The 20568-nt window shown below is 44.4% G+C and overlaps 1 protein-coding gene across 1 annotated transcript in view; it reads left to right on the top strand.

The window, feature by feature from the left end:
• Positions 1-5169: 5169 nt before the first annotated feature.
• LOC136651116 (acid-sensing ion channel 2) overlaps positions 5170-20568 on the top strand; it is a 471153-nt gene continuing 455754 nt past the window's right edge. Inside the window, exon 1 of the mRNA XM_066627259.1 lies at positions 5170-5733. Within this exon, the coding sequence (XP_066483356.1) occupies positions 5170-5733 (564 nt within the window). The remainder of the gene's footprint in view (positions 5734-20568) is intronic.

The raw sequence follows: 20568 nt of genomic DNA, 5'->3' as shown, positions 1-20568 counted from the left end.
GTGTTCTTTTTATTTATTTTTTTTACATTTAGTACTTTGTACAGTATAGCAGTTTTTTGAGGTCAAAGTGCTGTGCATAATTTTTTTTAATGAACTGGTAAAGGAAGTCAGTATTGTCATCTCTGCCATCTTGCAGAAGTGGGAGCAAGTAAATGGTAGCTTGTTCAAGGTCATAGAGTAAGTTAAAAGCTGTATTGAGATCAGAACAACAGATTTTAACCTGCTGCTCTTCTGTGGCATTGGCTTTGATCAATCGTGATGTAAACTAGTGATGTAATTGATATGTATAGGAAGAGGGAAAGACCATTATTTCCCTGTGCACTGGTTAATAAAAAAGAAAGAGGGAGAAGGATTCTTTTAGTTCCTCTTACTTGTAAATTATATCATCGATTTTTGCTCTCATCGACCAGAATCTTGGGAAGTCTAAAGCAGGTAACAAGATGATTGATGACAGCTGGTGCAGCACTTCTGCAGCATGGGGCAAAAGCAGCCAGCCTGTTGTGGAGGTACGGTCCCATCAGCAGCAGGTTAGTTATAAAGGGGTGGGGAGTTTAGCCCCTTAACTTATTCTGAATATTAGGACTCAGTTTTTGATCGAGTAATAATAAAAAGTGCCTTTTAGTGTGTCCACAGTGCTATTGAAGGGTTATCCTTGGTATGTTATCCTGTACCAAGAGACATATTTCTGGGTGAATGATTGTGTCTGGGTTATTATTTTTTTTTTTTTTACAGATTGTCAGTCCATGTACGCTGTACATGAAATGTACCTATATTGAATGGAACAAGTACACTGTTGTTCCCAAGTTAGAGTTTTGCCTGTGAACAGTCCTTTGATTAAAGCTGCAGGTCATGGGCTGATGGCACATGATACATCTTGCTGAAGCTGGATTAAGGGCCGATCCAACTTTCCAGTGCAGGTGCAGCAGTGCCAATGGGGAGGGGGCAGTCACGGAGGCCTCCTCCGGGGAAGGAAACATATGTCCCCTTTCCTCATGGCTACATTGTGGCACACCGGCATTGGAAAGTTGGATAGGATTGGACGCTAAGGCCGCAATCCTAACCAACTTTCCAGCACTGACATAAGGGCAATGCAACTCCAAGGTAAGGGAACAAACATTGCTCTACCTTGAGGAGGCCTCCGTGACTGCCCCCCAACTGCAGAATGCAGCACATGCCCCACTGGCACAACTATGCCAGTGCTGGAAAGTTGGTTAGGATTGCACCCTCAGTCACTTAAAACAGGAAGCCAAAGCTAGGTGTCCTAGATGAGTTAAATCTGGAGATTTTGGCTTTGAAGGGGTTGCATTATCCAAGTCCCCAAACTTTAGTAGCCCCCTCAGTCTCACGCCCACCTGCCTGCTCTCCTGTGGCATTCCCACTGCTCTGCCTAGCTTCACTTCCTCTTTCTCTGTCTTCACCTTTCAAAACTGAGTGCATGCTATTGTCATGCCACTTTCTGCTCCTCCTCTACTTACTGGCCTGCTAGAATAGAAAGGGCGGAAGATTCAGAAGCAGTGCACAGTGATTGGCCAACACGGGATGGGGAAAAAAAGAGGAAAAGGGAGGAACCATGGCAACTGGCCCAGCCTAACTCACCGACTGAGTGGTGAATCATCACATCTGTCCACATGGTGCTATGGAGGTCTAGCATGAGCCGACTGACATCATAGTGGGTGCGCATATGCTGCCTGTTGCTGTCACTTTGGCCATGCATGTAGCATTGCTCTTTCATGCATGCTGCCTGGCAGGGAAGAGTAGAAGTGGCACTGCAGGAATAGTTGCCAAGTAGCCCACATAAAGGGGAAGAGCTGGGTGGTGGGTGTATGAGGTCTTGAATAGGAGATCATGTTACAGATTGGGGATTGAGGTGGGTTTTGGTTCTTCGGTTGCTGTAGACCACTGATATAAGTGACTCTCTTCTTTAGGTCGCAGTCCTAACCCACTTTCCAGCACAGACATAAGGGCAATGCAGCTCCTCGGTAAGGAAACAAACGTTTCCTTACTTTGAGGAGGCCTCCACGAGTGTCCCCCAACTGCAGGGTGCAGCACACGTCCCATTGGCACAGCTATGCCAGTGCTGGAAAGTGGGTTAGGATTTGGGTCCCATTGGCACAGCTATGCCAGTGCTGGAAAGTGGGTTAGGATTTGGGTCCCATTGGCACAGCTATGCCAGTGCTGGAAAGTGGGTTAGGATTTGGGTCCCATTGGCACCGCTATGCCAGTGCTGGAAAGTGGGTTAGGATTTGGGCCTTAGTTGATGTATTTCAAGGCCGATCCCTGAGTTTATTTATAAGTTTATAAGCAAGCTGTTTATTTCTAAAATGTAACACACCCCTCTAGCCCAAATGGGTTCTCAGTATGGCTCCTGTTGAGTCCTGGGTCAGGTTAAACCGCTGCTTTTCCCAGTCATTACCAGTTGCAAGTCTGGCCGGATCAAAAAGTGCTCCAGGACGAATCCACGGCAGCAATCCAGACTCTGACACTTTCCAAGATGTGTGTATTCATTGTTTGTTTGTTGGCATCCTTCAGTCTCGGAAGACTATGGTGTCACGCTCTGAATGGTGGTTCTGGAACAGAGTGTCCTCTCCAGTGCGTGAAGCCTGGGTTCACTTCATTCATTGAGCACACTTATATGTATGATCTTTTCTTCATCAGTGATATCAGGGCGGTGTACAAAAATATAATCACAAAAGATAAAATACAATCACAAAACAGTAGTAATGCCACATAGTATAAAGACAGTGGCAATTAAAACTAAAAAATAGACATTGCAGCACTTTGTGCCCCCCCATCCCATGATAGTATTTTGTGCCCCAGCTTGCCAGCAGAGCTGTCGGATCAGCACTTCAGTGCTTTTGTCAAAAGGTTTGCTGTCTTGCTGCCATTCAGATACAATCGGAGGGCTGTGACAGTGAGAACAGAAAGGGAGCATTCATCTGCCTGGTGGTTTCCAGCAAGCAGCAGACTGGGGACCCAGCCGTAACCATAGTGTTTAGTCAGACTCCTCCTTTGCCCCCCCCATTACAAAGCTCTTGTGATCTTCCTTCCTTGGTTCTCCCTCCGATGCTGCTTCCTCATTTGACACCCTTCTATTACTGTTCCGAACATTTCGTTTCCAAATGCATGCCTCCTTGTTCATGCACAGCATGCTTCATGTGTACTTCTAGCATTGCACCCTTTTAAAGAACTATTTTCCTTGCAATAACCAGGCTGTTCCCCCCCCCTTGTGTGTACGGTTAATTGTTTTTGAAAAGGCTGCTATCCTATACTTACTTTAGTATAAGCCTCACTGATCTCAGTGTAACTGACTTTTGAATAAATATAAGGAGAATTGGATGTAAGCCATGCAAAATCTACATTGTGCTGGCCACATGCCTCCTTTATATGCTGCTGTATGTGTGTGTTTGTAGAAGATGCAAAGGTGGGGAGGGGAAACCTTGGGGGGGGGAAACATGTCAGGAATGGAAAAATGGACAATTGTGTACTAAGGCTGCAATCCTCTCCACACTTTCCTGAGAGTAAGCCCCATTGAATATAATGGGACTTCTGAGTAGACATGCATAGGACTGGGCTCTTAATCAGGGAGGGGGGAGAGAAGTTGAAAATAGGTGTTTAATGGTTTGTGAGCAGGCGGACAATACGTACAGGAAATTAAAACAACAACAATACTGCAATCTGTTTGTTACTTTTTAAAGGTTACATTCTACTAATTTTTATGTGTATTACATATTTATGTGTATTACATATTTTTACAGTGCTAATTTTTATGTGGACTTGATGTGGATGGAGTGTCAGTCTTTGCCCTCAAATCCCCACTCAGCTACAAAGCTCACTGGTTGATTTTGGGCTAGTCTCAGTCTCTCTCTCTCTCTCTCTCTCTCTCTCTCTCTCTCTCTCTCTCTCTCTCAGCCTGACCTACTTCACAGGGTTGTTGTGCAGTTTAAAGATGGTGATAGAAGAAATAGACAATATAAATATTGTTGGTAGAAGGAGTTCAGGAGAAAAGTCAGGATGCAGACATGATAGATAAATAAATGTTTGAGAGCATAAACTGGGTCAAACAATGGAATTCAATGGAAACAACATAAGAACAGACCACAATCAATTTGGCTGTCATTGACATACCCTGATGTTCAACTCCGCTCTTCTGCTGCTTCTCAGATTCTCCAGCCCTGGATTAGTTGAGGAAGAAGAGAAGCGGGGAGAACTGCGGAGCGTCCAGGCTACCTGTCAAGACAGATGGCAAATGTTAAAGGGCAGAAGAAGCAAACTTATTTGCTGCTGACATGTGAGCTGCTGATGCATTCTCAGGAGAATTGTTCCAGGCAAACATCCTTGGAGCTTGGACTCAGCTATTTTCCTTCCTTACAACAAGAAATGCTTAGGGTACCGATGTCAAATCTTTCCCAGATGCTTTGTGGAGGCACTAAGGCCTGGTTGCGCTCGATGCTTTGTCCTGCGAGTTCTGCCCTTCTTCCGCTCCGCTTCATCTCAGAGAAACTCCCAAACTAAGATTTGTCAGCCAGCTTTGGACCGGGGAGGGAGACTGAGAGGATAGAGCCGAGAAGGATGCTGGAATCCAGCAGCCTGGAAAATCGGTGTGTGTGTGTGTGTGTGTGTGTGTGTGTGTGTGTGCTGCTGCTGCTGCTGCTTCTTCAGAAGCCTGTTCTGCAGTGCGTTGGCTCGGGGAGACAGGCAGCAGCATCCCTGAACATAAAACATTAGCTGATGGGTTGCAAGCAGCTCAGACTGCCCCCCCCATACACACACACACACACACACACACTGGTAATCTCATCACTAGCCTGTGTGTGTGAGTGAAGGAAGGGGGAGGGCTTTGTTTCCATTGGCTGATGCTTGCCTTCCCACCCACATCTCTTCCACATCACCTTGGTGTCTCCCTAAATAAAACCAGCCCTCCTTATCGCAGCAAGGAAATCAAGCGGTAGAGTTGCAATGGATTTTAAATAAACATTTTACCCCCACAACCACACCACTTGCCAGGCTACTGGGAGCACACAGGAAACACCTTCCTCACTGCCACCCAAACACACAGCTAACCCTGCTTGATTGTTGCCTCTTTCACCCCATGAGTGAGAGCTGGAGCCCAAGAGAAGCTGGCTGCAGGCAGAGGAGGGAACTGGAACCTTTATGACCAATCCTTTCTCCATGGATTTGAAGGAGAGCACCAGTGAAGGAAGTCTGGGGAGTCTTCAGCCCTCCAGTCTCCAGATCTTTGCTAACACCTCGACCCTGCATGGAATCCGCCACATCTTTGTCTATGGACCAATGACTATCCGACGGGCCCTGTGGGCTCTGGCATTTGTGGCTTCCCTGGGCCTCCTCCTGGTGGAGAGTTCTGAGCGGGTGATCTACTATTTCTCCTATCAACACGTCACCAAGGTGGATGAGGTAGTTGCCAACAGCCTGGTCTTCCCTGCCGTCACTATCTGCAACCTGAATGGGTTCCGCTTCTCCCGCCTCACCACCAATGATCTGTACCATGCCGGCGACCTTCTGGCCTTGCTGGATGTCAACCTGCAGGTCCTTCAGCCACATCTTGCTGACCCAGCAGTCCTGGCTATTCTGCGAGAGAAGGCCAACTTCCAGCACCATCGAGCAAAAGTCTTCAGCATGAGTGAGTTCCTGGGCCGCGTGGGCCATGACATGAAGGAGATGTTGTTGTACTGCAAGTTCCGTGGACAGGAGTGCAGCCACAAGAACTTCACAGCTGTGAGTACAAGCAAGAGTTAGACTTCTTTTCTTGTTGACTCAATGATGGCAGTGGCGACAGTGGGTACCTAAGATATAGTGACTGAGTTCAGGCTGGTGATGAAGTAGGTGTCTTGAACTGAAGCATGTTTGCTTGTTATCTTTATGGCAGAAAGGTTCTGGTATGTGATTTGGAGTTGTGGATGTCGTCCCAAGTTGAGACAGTAAGGCCTGCTACATCTAAGGTTCTATGCCTCCTAGTGGTTGGCTGATGTGCTTCCTGGAAGTCGGTTTCAGGATAAAAGGCGTGCACTGTGGTTTCATGGGAGGCGTAGGGACTTGTGGCCTACAGATAATTCCTGGAAGGAAAACGGTGGTGTGTTGGAGGGATTTCAGCTGAAATGCACATAAGCTATATTAAGCTACGTCTTAAATATTAGTCTATCTGAGTGCTGTCTGTGGCACTGGTTCTCCTATAGGGGTCTGGGGCAGAGCTCTTCTTCAGTTTTGCTGCTTGTTGTAGATACTGGGGATTGAACCTGGTACTTTCTTCAATACCCTACCAGTGAGCTACCATCTGCCCCCTGAAATAAGCTTGGAGGTCTGTGGCAGGGAGTGAAATGTTCCCAGAAATCTTGTTCTGTTTTAATGGTTCTGGCTGCTGTTGGTCATTTTCTGTGACTATTGTGTGGTAGGCTATAAGATTGCCACGTCTTTTTCTGGGCCTGTTCACACATACATGTTCACTGCTTAATGACTACAGTGTTAAATACTGACTTGCATGTATGAATGAGCCACCCTGGATAGAGTATCCTCTTTCTCTCACTCACACACACCATCTTTTCATGTAAAACTCAGTGTGTTTCAGTGGAGTTAGTTCACATGTTCAGCTGCCAAGCCAACAGATGCTGGGTAATCAAGAGACCAAGAATCAAGTGTGTGTGTGTGTGTGTGTGAGAGAGAGAGAGAGAGAGAGAGAGAGAGAGAGAGAGAGAGAGAGAGAGAGACCTTCGGCCCTTCCTGTATGCCTTTAACAGCAACCAGTGATACAGAAGTTAAACATATGAAGCTTTTCTTGGCATGAGAATAAAGTGATGGGAAGTGATGGGATTGCTTCATATCTTTGTCTCCTGATGTCCTTAAAGGCACTAGAGCAGGGCCAGAAAAATAAGGTGACAACCTGAGCAGACACAAGTACCACGAACTCCCTGGTGACACAAACTCCCCAACCTCTACGATGACCACTTTTTTTTGCTAGCCCTATTCCTATGCTTTTAACAAGACCTAGAGGCGGTCAGATTAGGAAGATGATGCTTTTCATAATGTGGCACAAGTTGGGAAAAGTTTCGTGTGCTAATTTTCTTCACCTCAGGCTGCTGTAAAAGTCACAAGAACAGGGAAAGGGGGAAAAAAAACACACCTGGTTACTCTTTTTTATCTACCCAAGTTCCTTTTGGCTAGGTGGTTATTGAGAGGTTGCACAGAAAAAAGAAGAAAGAAAAAGGAAACTAAAAAAAACTCTTGAGGGCGGTTTTGTCTTTGTCACACCTTATAGTTTCCAAGGAGGTGGACACAGTGAGATGGACACAATTATTGCAGAGAGGCTTGTAGACTTAATAATGCTACCTTGTTTTCAGATAGTGCTTTTAAAAGTTCAGGCTACTTCACCTATGTTGTAATCTTTCAACAATCCTATAAGGTAAGCTAGTTTTATCAACCCTGTGTTACAGATGGTAAGGAAAGAAAGTGTGCTTGCTTCAGGTCAATGGCAAAGGTGAGCTTCAACCTCAGGGACATGACTGGCCCATCTATGAGGCCAACTGTAGTTGTCACATTAGGCAGCAGGATACTGGGGAGGAGCACACTTCTCTGCCTACCTTTTTGCCTCTACTGCTCCTCCTCCTCCTTCCATTGCCTTGACTGTTGCCTTGAAATGTCGAGGGGAAGAGAGTGCTCAGTTAAGATGTTGGAAGAGCAGAGGGGTGACACATCATCTGGTAAGGGGAAAGCATTTGGCATGCCACCTCGGGTATCAGGAGGTCTTGGGCCAGCCCTGCCTGGGGACTTCTGATGTGTGTCTCACGGCCCAATTCTATCCAGCTTCCTGGCACTGATGCAGCCACAGCCCTGAGGGAACAAATGTTCTCTTACCTTGAGGAGGCTTCTGTGACTGCTCTCCCACTGCAGGGTGCAGCACACACCCCATTGGTATGGCTGTACTAGTGCTGGAAAACTGGCTAAGACTGGGCCCTCAGTCTCCTAGCCACTATCTTATGTTGGCTTCTTAGTATTATTGATGTGGTGCTATCATTAATTGATCCTGTGTGAAAGAGACGGGGGGGACAGGGAACCGAAATTTCTCCCACATTTGAGAATTTATTTTGGTTCCTTTGTTGGAAAGAGAAACCATAGTTTAGACTGGAGCCCTAGACATGCAGAAGAGGACTCTGTCAGAAGGAACAATTTGGTATGACTCACAATTGTTGACATGTACATGTGGCTTTGTGGGATTTTACTGAAGAAGCCACCCAAAATGAGATATGAAAAATTTTGTGAGCTTTTGTCATCCATAGGAGTGCAGGTTCACCATTTCTGCACCCGCACAAAGACTTTTGTCAGAACTTGCTTCTTGGAAGATGCCCCAATAGAATCTGTGTGCTCTTCTTTACCCATCCCTAAAAGTAGTTTGGAGGAGTCAGGTGCAGGAGCTTTCGAAAGTGTGGTGTTTGGTTTGGAGGGTTGGGAACTGGGGAGAAATGCTACATACAGCGTTTTCCCTATAACAACCTCTTGTGCCAAAATTCCAAATTGTTTCCTGGTTTGGAGCGCGTGTGCTTGTGTGCACAAGCAAAAGTGATGGGGAAGGTTTGCCAACTGCTCCTCACCTAGCTACCCCTAGTGAGTGAAAACTACTTCTCGGCAACTAGATGGTGAAGCTTTACAGGAGAAACCAAAAGTAGAGTAGTAGTAGAGTGGCTATTAAAAATATTTGTGGGCTAGACATTCTTGGTGGCTTGTTTACATGGCTGTGGGGCAGCTGCTAGAACGAAGACTGCTTGAACTGCCCTGCAATTTTTGTTAAGGCAGGTCTCTGCCCCAAAGACAAACCAGAGGCAAGAACCAGGGGGCAAATATGCACTGAAGCAATGCACAGTATTAACCTTTATTTCAGTGGAGGACTAAGGGTGTCTACTGCTTCCCAGGATGCCTGAAAAAGGAAGCAGGAAGTGGCTGCTGGCAGACAGGTTCACAGATCTTGTTTATTGCTCCTAGAATGTACTCTTTATTGCCTCTGCAACTCTCCCCCCCCATTTCTTTTGTCATTTTGCAGTGAATGTGCACAACCCTTGCTTCTCTGTTTGCATGTTCCCTGCCTCTTTTGCCCGATTCGGTGTCTTCATCCCCCTAGTCTGGCCATGTGGCCCATTTCTGGGATAGCAGGGAAAAATATATGCCCGTGTATCTGGGTCTTGGTCCTGATGTGATGGTTGCAGTGAAGATAAAAAAGATATTGGCCTTCTGGAAGGAGAATGAGGGTGGGAGACATAAACAGGTAAAAGGGTGGCTACAAATAATAATAATAATAATAATAATAATAATAATAATAATAATAATAATAATAATAAACTTTATTTATACCCCGCCCTTCTCCCTAACGGGACCCAGGGCGGCTTACAACATATTAAAAACAGATTAAAGCACAATTTACCAAACAGATAAAAACATATTAAAAAACACATTAACAGATACCATTTGGGTATCTGGGTCCCTTTAGGGAGAAGGGCGGGCTATAAATAAAGTTTATTATTATTATTATTATTATTATTATTATTATTATTATTATTATTATTATTATTATTATTATTACCATAAAAAACAGTTGTCAGATAAAAAGAGCATAAAGCAGCAGATCATAGAGGAATCAGGCCTGTAAAGAATATTAAAAGATGTAAAAAAGATGTTAAAACATCAACAAACAACTTTAAACACACACACACACACACACACACACACACACACACCTGTTCCATGTTCACACTCATTCAGTGTAGGATTCCCAGAAGTATCCACATGAAAGCATGTGAAATGACCACTTTTATGATGATCTTGAATATGACAGGGTGATGTTAGAAGCATAGATTTTGCTTCAGCTATAATACTTTAACAGAAAAAAAGGAAAAAAGGAAGCTTTGAGAAAAGGGTGGGGGGAATATAGCCTTATAGGAGAGCAACAAACCCACTGTGCAATAATTAATATTATTATTATTAATATGGAATAATAATATGGAATAATATGGAATAATAATTAATCCATATCAGATTCGTGGAAATATCCCACCTTTTACTGACTTAACTGTGATCCCTAAGGATTAGCCTAAACAGACCTTTCAGCAATCTGGGTGGATTGCTTTAAATTAAGGCACTTTTAAGTAGCTGATTTAAATTGTGGTTTACATCTCCAATAAGCAAAGTTGATTTAAATATCCAGCTTTCTAAGTCATATATTTCCTTGAACTAGAAAGCATACATAATTGGTTGCTATAACATATAGACTGTGTATTGAATCAATGCTCGAAAGACAAAGAGCCAACACAAGAGTCAAAATGCAAGGGTGGGGGGGGGGAGAGAGATTGCTTTGAACTAGCTAACTAAACTTTGAGTGTCCATATCAAGGAGCAGGAACTGGGCATGGGTAAGATGGAGATGTAGCTTGCCAATATCCAGGATTGGCATCATTCTCCAGGTGACCACTGAAAGCAAGCCTGGAGATTTTAAAAGGGCCTTCAGAAATTTCCAACATTTCATCATGTTTGAAAACAGAATTTCCAGCAATAGTTTTGTTCATAGTTGGCAACCCTATTTACCCAGGCAAGGTGGAGATTAAGTGTAAAGCGTCACTGCAGTAATTAGAAATTCTTTTTTCCTCGTGGTAATACTTTTCTTCCTCATCTTCAGCTAGGGTTCCATCTGATTTTTCTGCCTGTACCTTTAAATGTTGTGTGAGAGGCAGAAATTCAACAAGTGAATCCCTACGTGCAGTTAGAGTGAGCATCACCTACTAAATTTCTGTCACAACAGCAAAGAATGATAGCCCTTCCCAGCTCTGAGTTGGATTGCCAAACCATTTGGGAATCACTTTCAGTCTCCCAAAGGCAACAGAAGCAATCCTGGAGATTTTAACTTGGCTTAATGTCATGCTGAGAGGTTGGGGAAAACAAATTTCTAGAAATAGTTTCAGAGTTGGCAACCCTATGGAGATGGTGAGTGATTTGCTTTTCATTGTTGTGAGCTGAATTGGTTTTAGACGCTGTCTTGGACTCTGAGTAGAAAAACATCATCATTAAAAAAGAAAGTGACCCTTCTTTTGGATCACTTATGTGCTTGCCACTCAATCCATTTGGAGGAAAGGCTGTCTTCCTGTAGCTTCTGACTCTCTGCCTACAAATGATTCCATAGAGACACAGAACATTGACAGGTTGCTGCAGTGGAGTTGGTTTAGGAATGGCACTTCTGTGTGTGACCCTTTTGACCATATATTACTACCGCCCACGATAGCTTTCTGTGCAAACTAGTGTCTGTTTTGAAAGCAAAAACAAAAGCAGATGGGAAGCAGTGTTAATAAGCTGTCTCAATAAGATTTAACAAATCAAAAGGAAGTTATATTCCATAAAAACATTAAGCTCCACTAGATCAAACCATCTAGCCCACCATCTTGTTTCCAAGAGCAGCTAGCTTGATGTGCTTAAGTAAGTACAGGTACGAAGGGGATGGCCTCCCCCCAGTCTTTTTCCTTGTGGCATCTGGAGGATACTGCCACAAACATGGAGGTTTAATTTGGCTATCATGGCTATTCACTATTGATGCATGCTTCTATGAAGTTTGCCTAATTATTTTAAAAAGCTGTCTAAGGGTGCAGTCCTAATCCCTTATGTCGGTGCTTTCCAGCACCGACATAAGGGCAATGCAGCTCTGAGGTAAGGGAACAAACATTCCTTTCCTTTGAGGAGGCCTCCGTGAGTGACACCCAACTGCAGGATGCAGCACATGTCCCATTGGCACAGCTATGCCAGTGCTGGAAAGCACTGACATAATTTATTTATTTTATTTTTCACATTTTTATACTGCTCTTCCTCCAAGGAGCTCAGGGTGGTGTACACAGCTGCTCCCCTCCTTTTGTCCTCTAACATAAGGGGTTAGGATTGCACCCTAAGGCAATGTTTCTCAAACTGTGGGTTGGGACCCACTAGGTGGGTTGCGAGTTAATCTCAGGTGGGTCCCCATTCATTTCAATGTTGTTGTTGGCATCCTTCAGTCTCGGAAGACCATGGTGTCATGCTCTGAATAGTGGCTCTGGAACAGAGTGTCCTCTCCAGTGCGCGAAGCCTGGGTAAAGTAGGTATGGAGGATAGGCTGTTACCCATGCAGCAAATCCCCCCTCTCCACGTTGCTGAAATGGTCCAATGGAAAGGCAGAAGCCAATACGGTTGGTTCCAGCGGCGTCGCAGGAGTTGCCAGAATGTGACTGTGTTCAGCCATGAACTGCTTCAGGGACTCCGGCTCCGGATTTTGCCTCGAGATTGACTCCTGAAGCCTTTTCCACAACTGGATGTAGCCACAAGGCAGTGGAGGTTTGGGATCAGAGTTTTCCTTCTCTCAGATGAGCTGCCTTCCCGGGCTGACGAGTCCCATCATTTCAATATTATATTTTAATATATTAGACTTGATGCTACCATGGTATGTGACTGCATTTGTGGAAATGTTACAGGAGGTCTGGTCTAGAGGGTAGAGCCTCCGTCTGCCTGCAGATAACATCCACAAGGTCGCCAGTTCGAGGCCACCAGCACCTTGTGACCTTGAAGCAGCTGACAAGCTGAAGCAGAGCTATTCCATCTGCTCTGAGCGTGGGAGGATGGAGGCCGGAATGTGAAGCCAGATCGGATTGAAACACCTGAATGTTGTGGTTCTTGAAAGAAAGAACCTTCTTTCATTTGTAAAAATCCCTACGGGTTTTTAAATAAGCCTGCCTATGTAAACCGCCTTGAATAAAGTCTTGAATAAAGACCAAGAAAGGCGGTATATAAATACCTGTTATTATATTATTATTATTATTATTATTATTATTATTATTATTATTATTATTATTATTATTATTATTATTATTACAGACCTGTACTTTTAACAAGTATATGCTTTTAACAATGATAGTCATTGGGACTTACTCTTGGGTAAGTATGGGTAGGATTGCAACCTAGGATTGTTAAAAATGTTCCTGACTGATGATGCCACTTCCGGTCATGACATCGCTTCCAGTGGGTCCTGACAGATTCTCATTCTAAAAAGTGGGTCCTGGTGGTAAATGTGTGAGAACCACTAGTCTAAGGTAATGGTCCTTACCACATCCTGTGGCAGTTAATTCCATGAGTCAGTTTTGCGCTGTGCAAGGAAGTATTGCCTTTTGTTAGTCTTCTTAATGGGGAACGCGTGGCTCTTAACTCTCTTAATCCATCCAGAGGATTTTTCAGTTCTGCTTTTTCTCTGATGATGCACATGAATGTGTGTGGTGTTGCTGGTGTTATTATTCAGTATCCAATTTTACAATTTTGGATAATTTTCAGTATCCAAGTCTCTAATTTTGACAGTGGCAGGAAAGACAACAGGGGAAGGTAAGGGAGAGTTTCATGGAAAAGTTTTAAGGGAGAGCTGACTTAATCGGAAAACATTTTATCCCAGTCTCACTTTTGCTGAGATAATGGGAATTGTGTGTGTGTGTGTGTGTGTGGTGTTGTTGTTGTTGGCAGGGGGCCTGTTCTATTACTCCTTTCCATTCACTGATTCTCTCCTGCAAGCGTTCCCCCAATGCGATTGTTTAAAGACATTTGTGCCCCTCAGTTGGACTCTGAAATCGAAAACTTATGCCCTTTTGTATTGGAGAATTGGTGACTGTGGAAGGATTAAAGCACTCTTCAAGCACCCTCTTCTTCCTGTGCTCTCACTGGCATTAGGAGGGAGATGGGAGACTGGTATGACTGTATGTCAACTTGGCTCTGCCTGCCTGCTCTCTGTTCCCGAGAGCCAGTGTAAAGAATAGACTTGGAATGAGAAGGTGCAGGTGGTAACACAGATCTGTCAAAGCAAACCTCTGAGCTGGGAAAGGGGCTGTGATGGAACACCTTGTTTTGCATGCAGAAGGTTCCAAGTTCAGCCCCTGTCTGGAAGCCTTGAGAACCACTGCCAGTCAGTATCTACAGTACTGAGCTGGATGGGCCAGTAGCCTAATTCAGTATAAAGCAGCTGAACATAAAAGATGAAAGAGAACAGTTTGTGAGGCATGGATGGGGGTGGATCCATCTTGTGCTAAGCAATGGTAGTGCTTCTGGGTAAGGAAACTGAGTCTCTGTCAGTGGTGTTGCTAGCGGGGTGCGGGGGGTGCGGGCCGCACTGGGTGACGCGCACTGGGGGGGTGACACGCACTGGGGAGGTGAAGCGCTAAAATCACGGTGGTTAGGAGTAACCCCATCATGTTATATACCATCGGATGTGGAGTTCCCAGCGGAACGTAATGCAAAAAACCAGAGTGAAATATCTCCTTTCTATCAAAAGTTACGGCCAAAAAACTGGAGAACAAAAAATGCATGGAGCCCTATGGAAAGTGAAACCAAGCCGTATCGCGCGTTTACTCGCGAGTAGGCGAACTCACCTTAGTCCACAGGAAAGGGCAGGCTGAGAGGAATCCAACAACACCAGATTGGTCCTGATCCACAGAATGTAGCCCCCCCCCCCTAAAAAAAAAATCTGAGAAGGAGATCTCTCCCTCCAAGCTGGCGAATGTATTGAGCCCTATGGAAAGTGAAACTAAGCCACATGGTCGCGTTTACTCATGAGTAAGCAAACTTGCCTTTGCTCCTGAGCAGGTCAGGCAAAGGGAAATGTGAGGCCACCAGAATGGTCCTGATTTGATGCAACTGAAACTCAACAAATGCTCCAGAAGGCAGCCCCCCCCCCCATAAATAGAATGAAAGAGGCTTGACAGGGTAAGGTGAATCTTTTTCTGTTTTAGGCTGTAATCCTATCCACTTTCCTGGGAGTAAGCCCCACTGACTATAATGGGACTTACTTCTGAGTAGAGAGGCATAGGCTTGGGCTCTCAGACTTGTAAAGCCAGGTGGGTCCTGATAGTGATATGCTTGAAATATAAAAACTTAAATTGAACTGGGTGCTGGGTAGGGGTGAAAATCTTACTGATTTTTTTTTTGGGGGGGGGGATGTTATTGCAGGCAGGCTACATAGAAAATTCATTTGGTGGAACAGAGCTGGCTTCCCCTTATTTAATTATTTGTTTTATTTTAATTATTTATAACTATTTTAATTTGCTTTGTGATGGGTTCTGTCATTCTAAAAAGATTGTCATTCTAAAAAGTGGGTCCCAGTGCTAAAAGTTTGAGAACTGCTCCAATAAGATGTTAGTAAGTTGACACGCTGGGGGGAGGTGACACCACTAATGACCAAAATCACTAAAATCACAGTTTGTAAAAATAATACCATCATGTTATATATCAATCAACGTGTAATTTCATGCAGAATGCAATGAAGCAAACTGCATTGAAATATCTTTATTCTATCAAAAGGTAGAGCCAAAAAAACCAGTGGGGGCAGGGCGATGGTAGATCACCACGCCCACCACCTGGAGTGTTGCCCCGCCCACTGCATGGGGGTGACGTGCTGGCCTCCCGCATCGGGTGAAGCGAACTCTAGTGATGCCACTGGTCTCTGTGTGTATTGTTTTGCTGTTTAAGATTCACTATTGTGTAGGTTTGTAATGTACTGGAAGACCAAAGGAAATCCTACATGCTAATTCTTAGTACAGTTGCCAGACAAGAAAAAATAGACTGGCCTACTCCTTTAGCAGCAGCTTCAAAAACCATCCAGTAAAGACTTTTACAGCATGGAGATAAGTTTTACTTGCCTCTTAATGCCTGCAGAATAAACTGATGCTGAAGGCACAGGAGCAGGGAATGACAAGTTGGCAATCATACTTTCAAAATTGTGCATTTTAAAAAAAACAACCACTGTTTTGAGATTTAAGCACCCATGATTCTGTGCAAGTAGTTAGAAATGTACTGGCTTACAGCTCGCCCTGTTCTTTGTAAGGAAAAGACCTTGTAAACTACAAACTCAAGCCACTTATCTGCTAGGACAGCCAACATGAACATTGGCTGGGGCAGATGTACCCTAAGTGGCTATTAACTAATGGCAAATGCTGATGGAGCACTTCTGCCATTCCTGTGAACAACAAATCAATTTGTGCCCATCAAGGCAACAGCGATGAATTGCAACTGAGTAATCATGAGCATGCTTTATTATTTGCCCTACATGCCAGCTTAATTGATGTGGTATTTTCTTGCAGGCTTACACAGAGGCTGCATAAGGAAGGCTACTGGGGGCATAGTCCACTAGGAGATTAATCCTCTGAGTTTTAGTTGATTAATTGATTAAATTTACATATGGCTGGAAAGGACAGCTCTGAAAGAAAAAAGTTTACAGTACTTAAGTTTTAGGTGATGTATGTGTGTCTTATAGCAAGCATCGTCCTGAAAGAGGTATGCTGTCCTGTGTGTAAGTGAGAGAAAAGGGAATGCTTCTTCTAAAATTGGTGCTGCTTTCTTTGAATTGTGACTACTTATATTAAAAACAATACTTGAAAAAACACAAAGCAGAAGAGGAAGTGTGGAGGAAAGGAGTGTAGTTGTGGAGCATCAGGTACCTTTCACCACATTTTGTCTTCTGTTCCATTCCCCTCTTCTTCTTCTTCCTCTTCTTCTCCTGCAACTCTCCTTTCCTGTAATATCCAACTTCACCCTCCCTTCCTTTATCAGTCCAGGGCGTGGGAAGAGTAAGTAGAGGCTGTCACATCACCAGGTAAGGGGGGCAGCATTTGGCCTCAGACTCTGAGAGATCTTGAGCCGGCTCTGGGATAAAACTACACTAGTATCTCATGGAGGGTGGGGGTGGGAGTCTCCGGTCAGTAACACACTCTGTCTATCCTACCTCATAGGGTTGTTGTGATGATTAAAAGTGGGACAACCCTGAACTCCTTGGTGGAACAGCAGTGCATAAATGTGACCGATAAATAAAAGTCAAATCTGAATTCAATCTGTGGCACTGCATGGACAAGGCCAAGCTGAACTGGCTGAGGAGTTGTGATAGTGGGCAAGGCTTTTCCCGTGACTGCCATGTTCCAAAATATCATATTAATCATAGTTATCAGGGATGTGAGAATGTCCTGGAAGTCAAACCTGATGCTGTGTTGGGGAGGAGTGTTATTGCTGTTCATCTGCCGAGATGAGGTCGAGACTGCTGACTGTGTGTCCTGGGTCAAGCCTGACTGTCAATGCAGGCAGAGGGTGGAGGTGGCTCAGGAATGGAGCTGGGCCTTATGAATATTTGATATATACTCCAGGCAGCAGCTTGTCCTTGAAGGTGTCAGGCTGAAAGGCAGGTTCCTTTTGCGTGTGAGCTCTCAGGTAGGGATCGCCCTCTCTCCATGGGAGAGGTTACAGTTCCAGTGACCCCATCATAGGGATGGAGGGAAAGTCAAGTAAGGCTTTTAAAAAAAAGATTTGCTTTTAGTTTTCGGCTTTCACTGAACCTTGAATGTTGTGTCCAATGTAGTAGCATTGAATGTAGCTTAGTATAGTATAGTGATTGTGTAATTTAGTGGCTAAAGCTGAAATCCTATACACACTTACCTAGGAGCAAGCACCATTGAATACAGTGGAACTTTCTTTTGAATAGACATTTCTAGGATTGAGCTATAGCTATAAGGAAGTCCCTCATTCAAATTTTCGCTGTATACTCACTAGATGGCCTTAGGGATGCTGTTATTCTCTCTGCCTTTTCTGAGATAATGGGGATAATATTACTTACTTACCTTACATAGTTGTTGTAATGCTTACAAAAAGATAATACATGTGAATTGCTTTGAACACACTATTATTATTATTGACTGTTGGCAACCTTCAGTCTCGAAAGTCGATGGTATTGCGCTCTGAATGGTGGTTCTGGAACAGCGTCTAGTGTGGCTGAAAAGGCCAATATTATTATTATTATTATTATTAATATTAATATTAATATTAATATTAATATTAATATTAATATTAATATTAATAATAATATTAATATTATAATTATAATTATAATTATAATTATAGTAAAATTATTAACTGTGTATATAATTTTTGCTTCAGTGCAAACATGTTACTCTTATGCATTTGGTCTCCACCACTTGTAGCCCCAGGTTTTAATCCTAGCCTATAATGTGGAACCTACTTTTAATTTTCTGTACTACATGCTTGTGTACCCTCCTCTCTTTCTTTCTCACCCACTCTTTCTTTCTCCTGGTTCATTTTCACTTAAAAAAAATTTTTTTATAGTAGTTCTACTGCTGGAGTGACTTGCGCACTTTACCCAGTGCATGGTCTGAGGGCTCATATTGCAACCAACATACTGAAGCTAAGCAGGTCTAACAGCGCAAGCCTATTCATGTCTACTCAGAAATAAAATTCCACTGAGTTCAAGAAGGCTTACTCCCAGGTAAATGTGCATAGGATTGCTGCATTAGTCTGGTTAGAGCCTAGGTGTGCAACTGCTTAGGAATCCCATGTATGCAGTCTTGGGTTCCATTCCTGGGTCACAACTGAACAGCTGAAGACCAGCATTATACAAAGTCCTGTGTTGGATTTAGATCCTGACAATAGCAAATGATACTTTGAAAGCTGATGTAGAGTAGTGGCTAAGGCTGCGATCCTATACACACTTATAAGTTCTATTGAACACAGCAGGACTTCTTAGTAAATCTGTATAACAACGGTTCTCAAATGTTTCCGTCTCTGGAGCCCTTTCCACTCCTAAAAGGAGTCTCGGGGAGCTCTGCCAGCACATGTGCGGAGAGCCCCAGAATGCCAGAGCCCCAGAGTGCCAGTGCATGCACAGAGTGGCACAGCTCTGAGTCCAGCATTTCTTTTTTAGTATCAAATCTACTAAAGGAGGAGGAGGGAGTATCAAATCTAGTCATGGCATCAGGGGTGCAGCAAGGACAGCATCAATACCCCCATCATCCCTGCAGATCTCTGGGAGGTCTAGCTTAAAGCAGGAGGATTCCTTATTCGGTGCTTCTCCAGGTACGAGCTGTGACAGTTTTGTCTGTTTCTTTCCAGGTTAGTGTTTAGTTGTTGTCTTTTTTGTTCTTATTTTTGCTTAAAGCTGGCAAAATATTCTCTTCGGTCTTGAAACGGGTGGTGAACACCAAATCACATTTTCTGAAATCTGGATCTGCACCCTCAAAATGCCTATCTACAAGGAAGTAGGCCTCCTTGAAGTGAGCATGAGAAAAGGCATGCCTATTCAGCCTCTTGGAGCGTCAGTGTCTGTGCAATGTGGCGCCATGCTGAGCTGGGCAGGAGTTGCTGTGAGAGCTTCTGGCATCTGAGAGAAGTATGGGGACAACACCAGGAAATGGCATGGGGCTTATGGTGATGTGCTCACAGAGTCCTTGAAGGGGTCTTGTGAAGCCCCAGGGTTCTGCAGAGCACAGTTTGAGAAACGCAAGTTCCTGTCCCTGGTATCTACAGAAGGCTCCTGACTCACGTTAAGTGTCAACTTACCTAACTGTGATGGCTATTGCCTGCTGACTGGCTGGTGGGTCGCTGTTACCTCCAGTGCTTCCCAAGGGCTGGCTCCTGGTCTCACCAGGTCCAGGGACCAAGGAGCCTCCAGTGGCTGGGGTAGAAGCGACCCTTATGCCCTTCCTGGGATAGGTCATCCCAGATGAGTAGGACCCTCCCTCCTCAAAAGGGGCTCTGAGAGCCTCTTCCAAGCCAGGGACATGGCCTCAGCAAGAGTGTGAGGCTGGCAAACCTTCCCCCATCCCTCAGGAAGGAGCAACCTCTCCCTATGATTGCCTTATGAGCCTCACAGCCAGCTCAGCAGGACTCACACCTTCTAGCCATGTGACCGGCTCCAACTCCCAGGGAGACCTCCTGCCTGGGGGGCTAGGTCCAGGAGTACTCGCTCTGCTCCCCTACTCCCAAGGAGACCCCTGCTCCCAAGTAGACCTGTGTTTCCAGGGCTGAGCCCAGGTGACAATACCATACCAGTACATACTATGTTCTAGGGTTGGCACTGCCATGGATACCAATTCGCCTGACCTCCTCCAGTTTCTGTGACTCAACAAGCCCACTGAGAAGGAATGTAGACGTGGCCCATTTAGCTAGCTCCTCTCCTTCTAGCTCCTGAAACCAATTGGACATTTTCAGGACTCTGCCCAATCTGCAATCAAGGAGGAATAAACACACCTCCCTCTCCTATACAAATTGCTCCAGTTCCTGGCAGGCCTTGCTAGTGTAGTGCTGTTGCTAAAAATATTCATATGTTAAATAATCTTCTCAGCCTGCCAGCTCAGTTTCAGGCTGCCCATACCTTCGCCCTTACCTAGTGAAATGCCTGAAGATCTAGCGAGCCAGTGTTTGCCAAGGCCCACAGCAAACCCACTGAGCTATCCTTCATAAAAAATGTATGCATAAATTTAATTTAAACGTGCAGCCTTTAAACATCCTAGATGCTCTGAATGCCAAGGTTGTAGTCAAGCCAAACAATTTATACACACATGCATGCAACTTTATTAATGGGGTAAAGAAAACCGTGCTTGAATTCTGACCTGTAAGTCATTTTGATTCTTAACGGACAAAACAGAATGTACTGAATGTGCGTTTGGGTATTCAACAAATTATTGTAATTTGGGTCCTTTTATAATGGTGGCTAGCGGTGTCGTTTGTGTTGGGTAAATAGGTGTGAAGCAAA

The sequence above is a fragment of the Tiliqua scincoides genome, chromosome 5 (assembly GCF_035046505.1).
Source record: "Tiliqua scincoides isolate rTilSci1 chromosome 5, rTilSci1.hap2, whole genome shotgun sequence".
NCBI lineage: Eukaryota > Metazoa > Chordata > Lepidosauria > Squamata > Scincidae > Tiliqua > Tiliqua scincoides.
The sequence above is the reverse complement of the archived record's forward strand: the minus strand, read 5'-3'. Positions and strand labels throughout refer to the sequence as shown.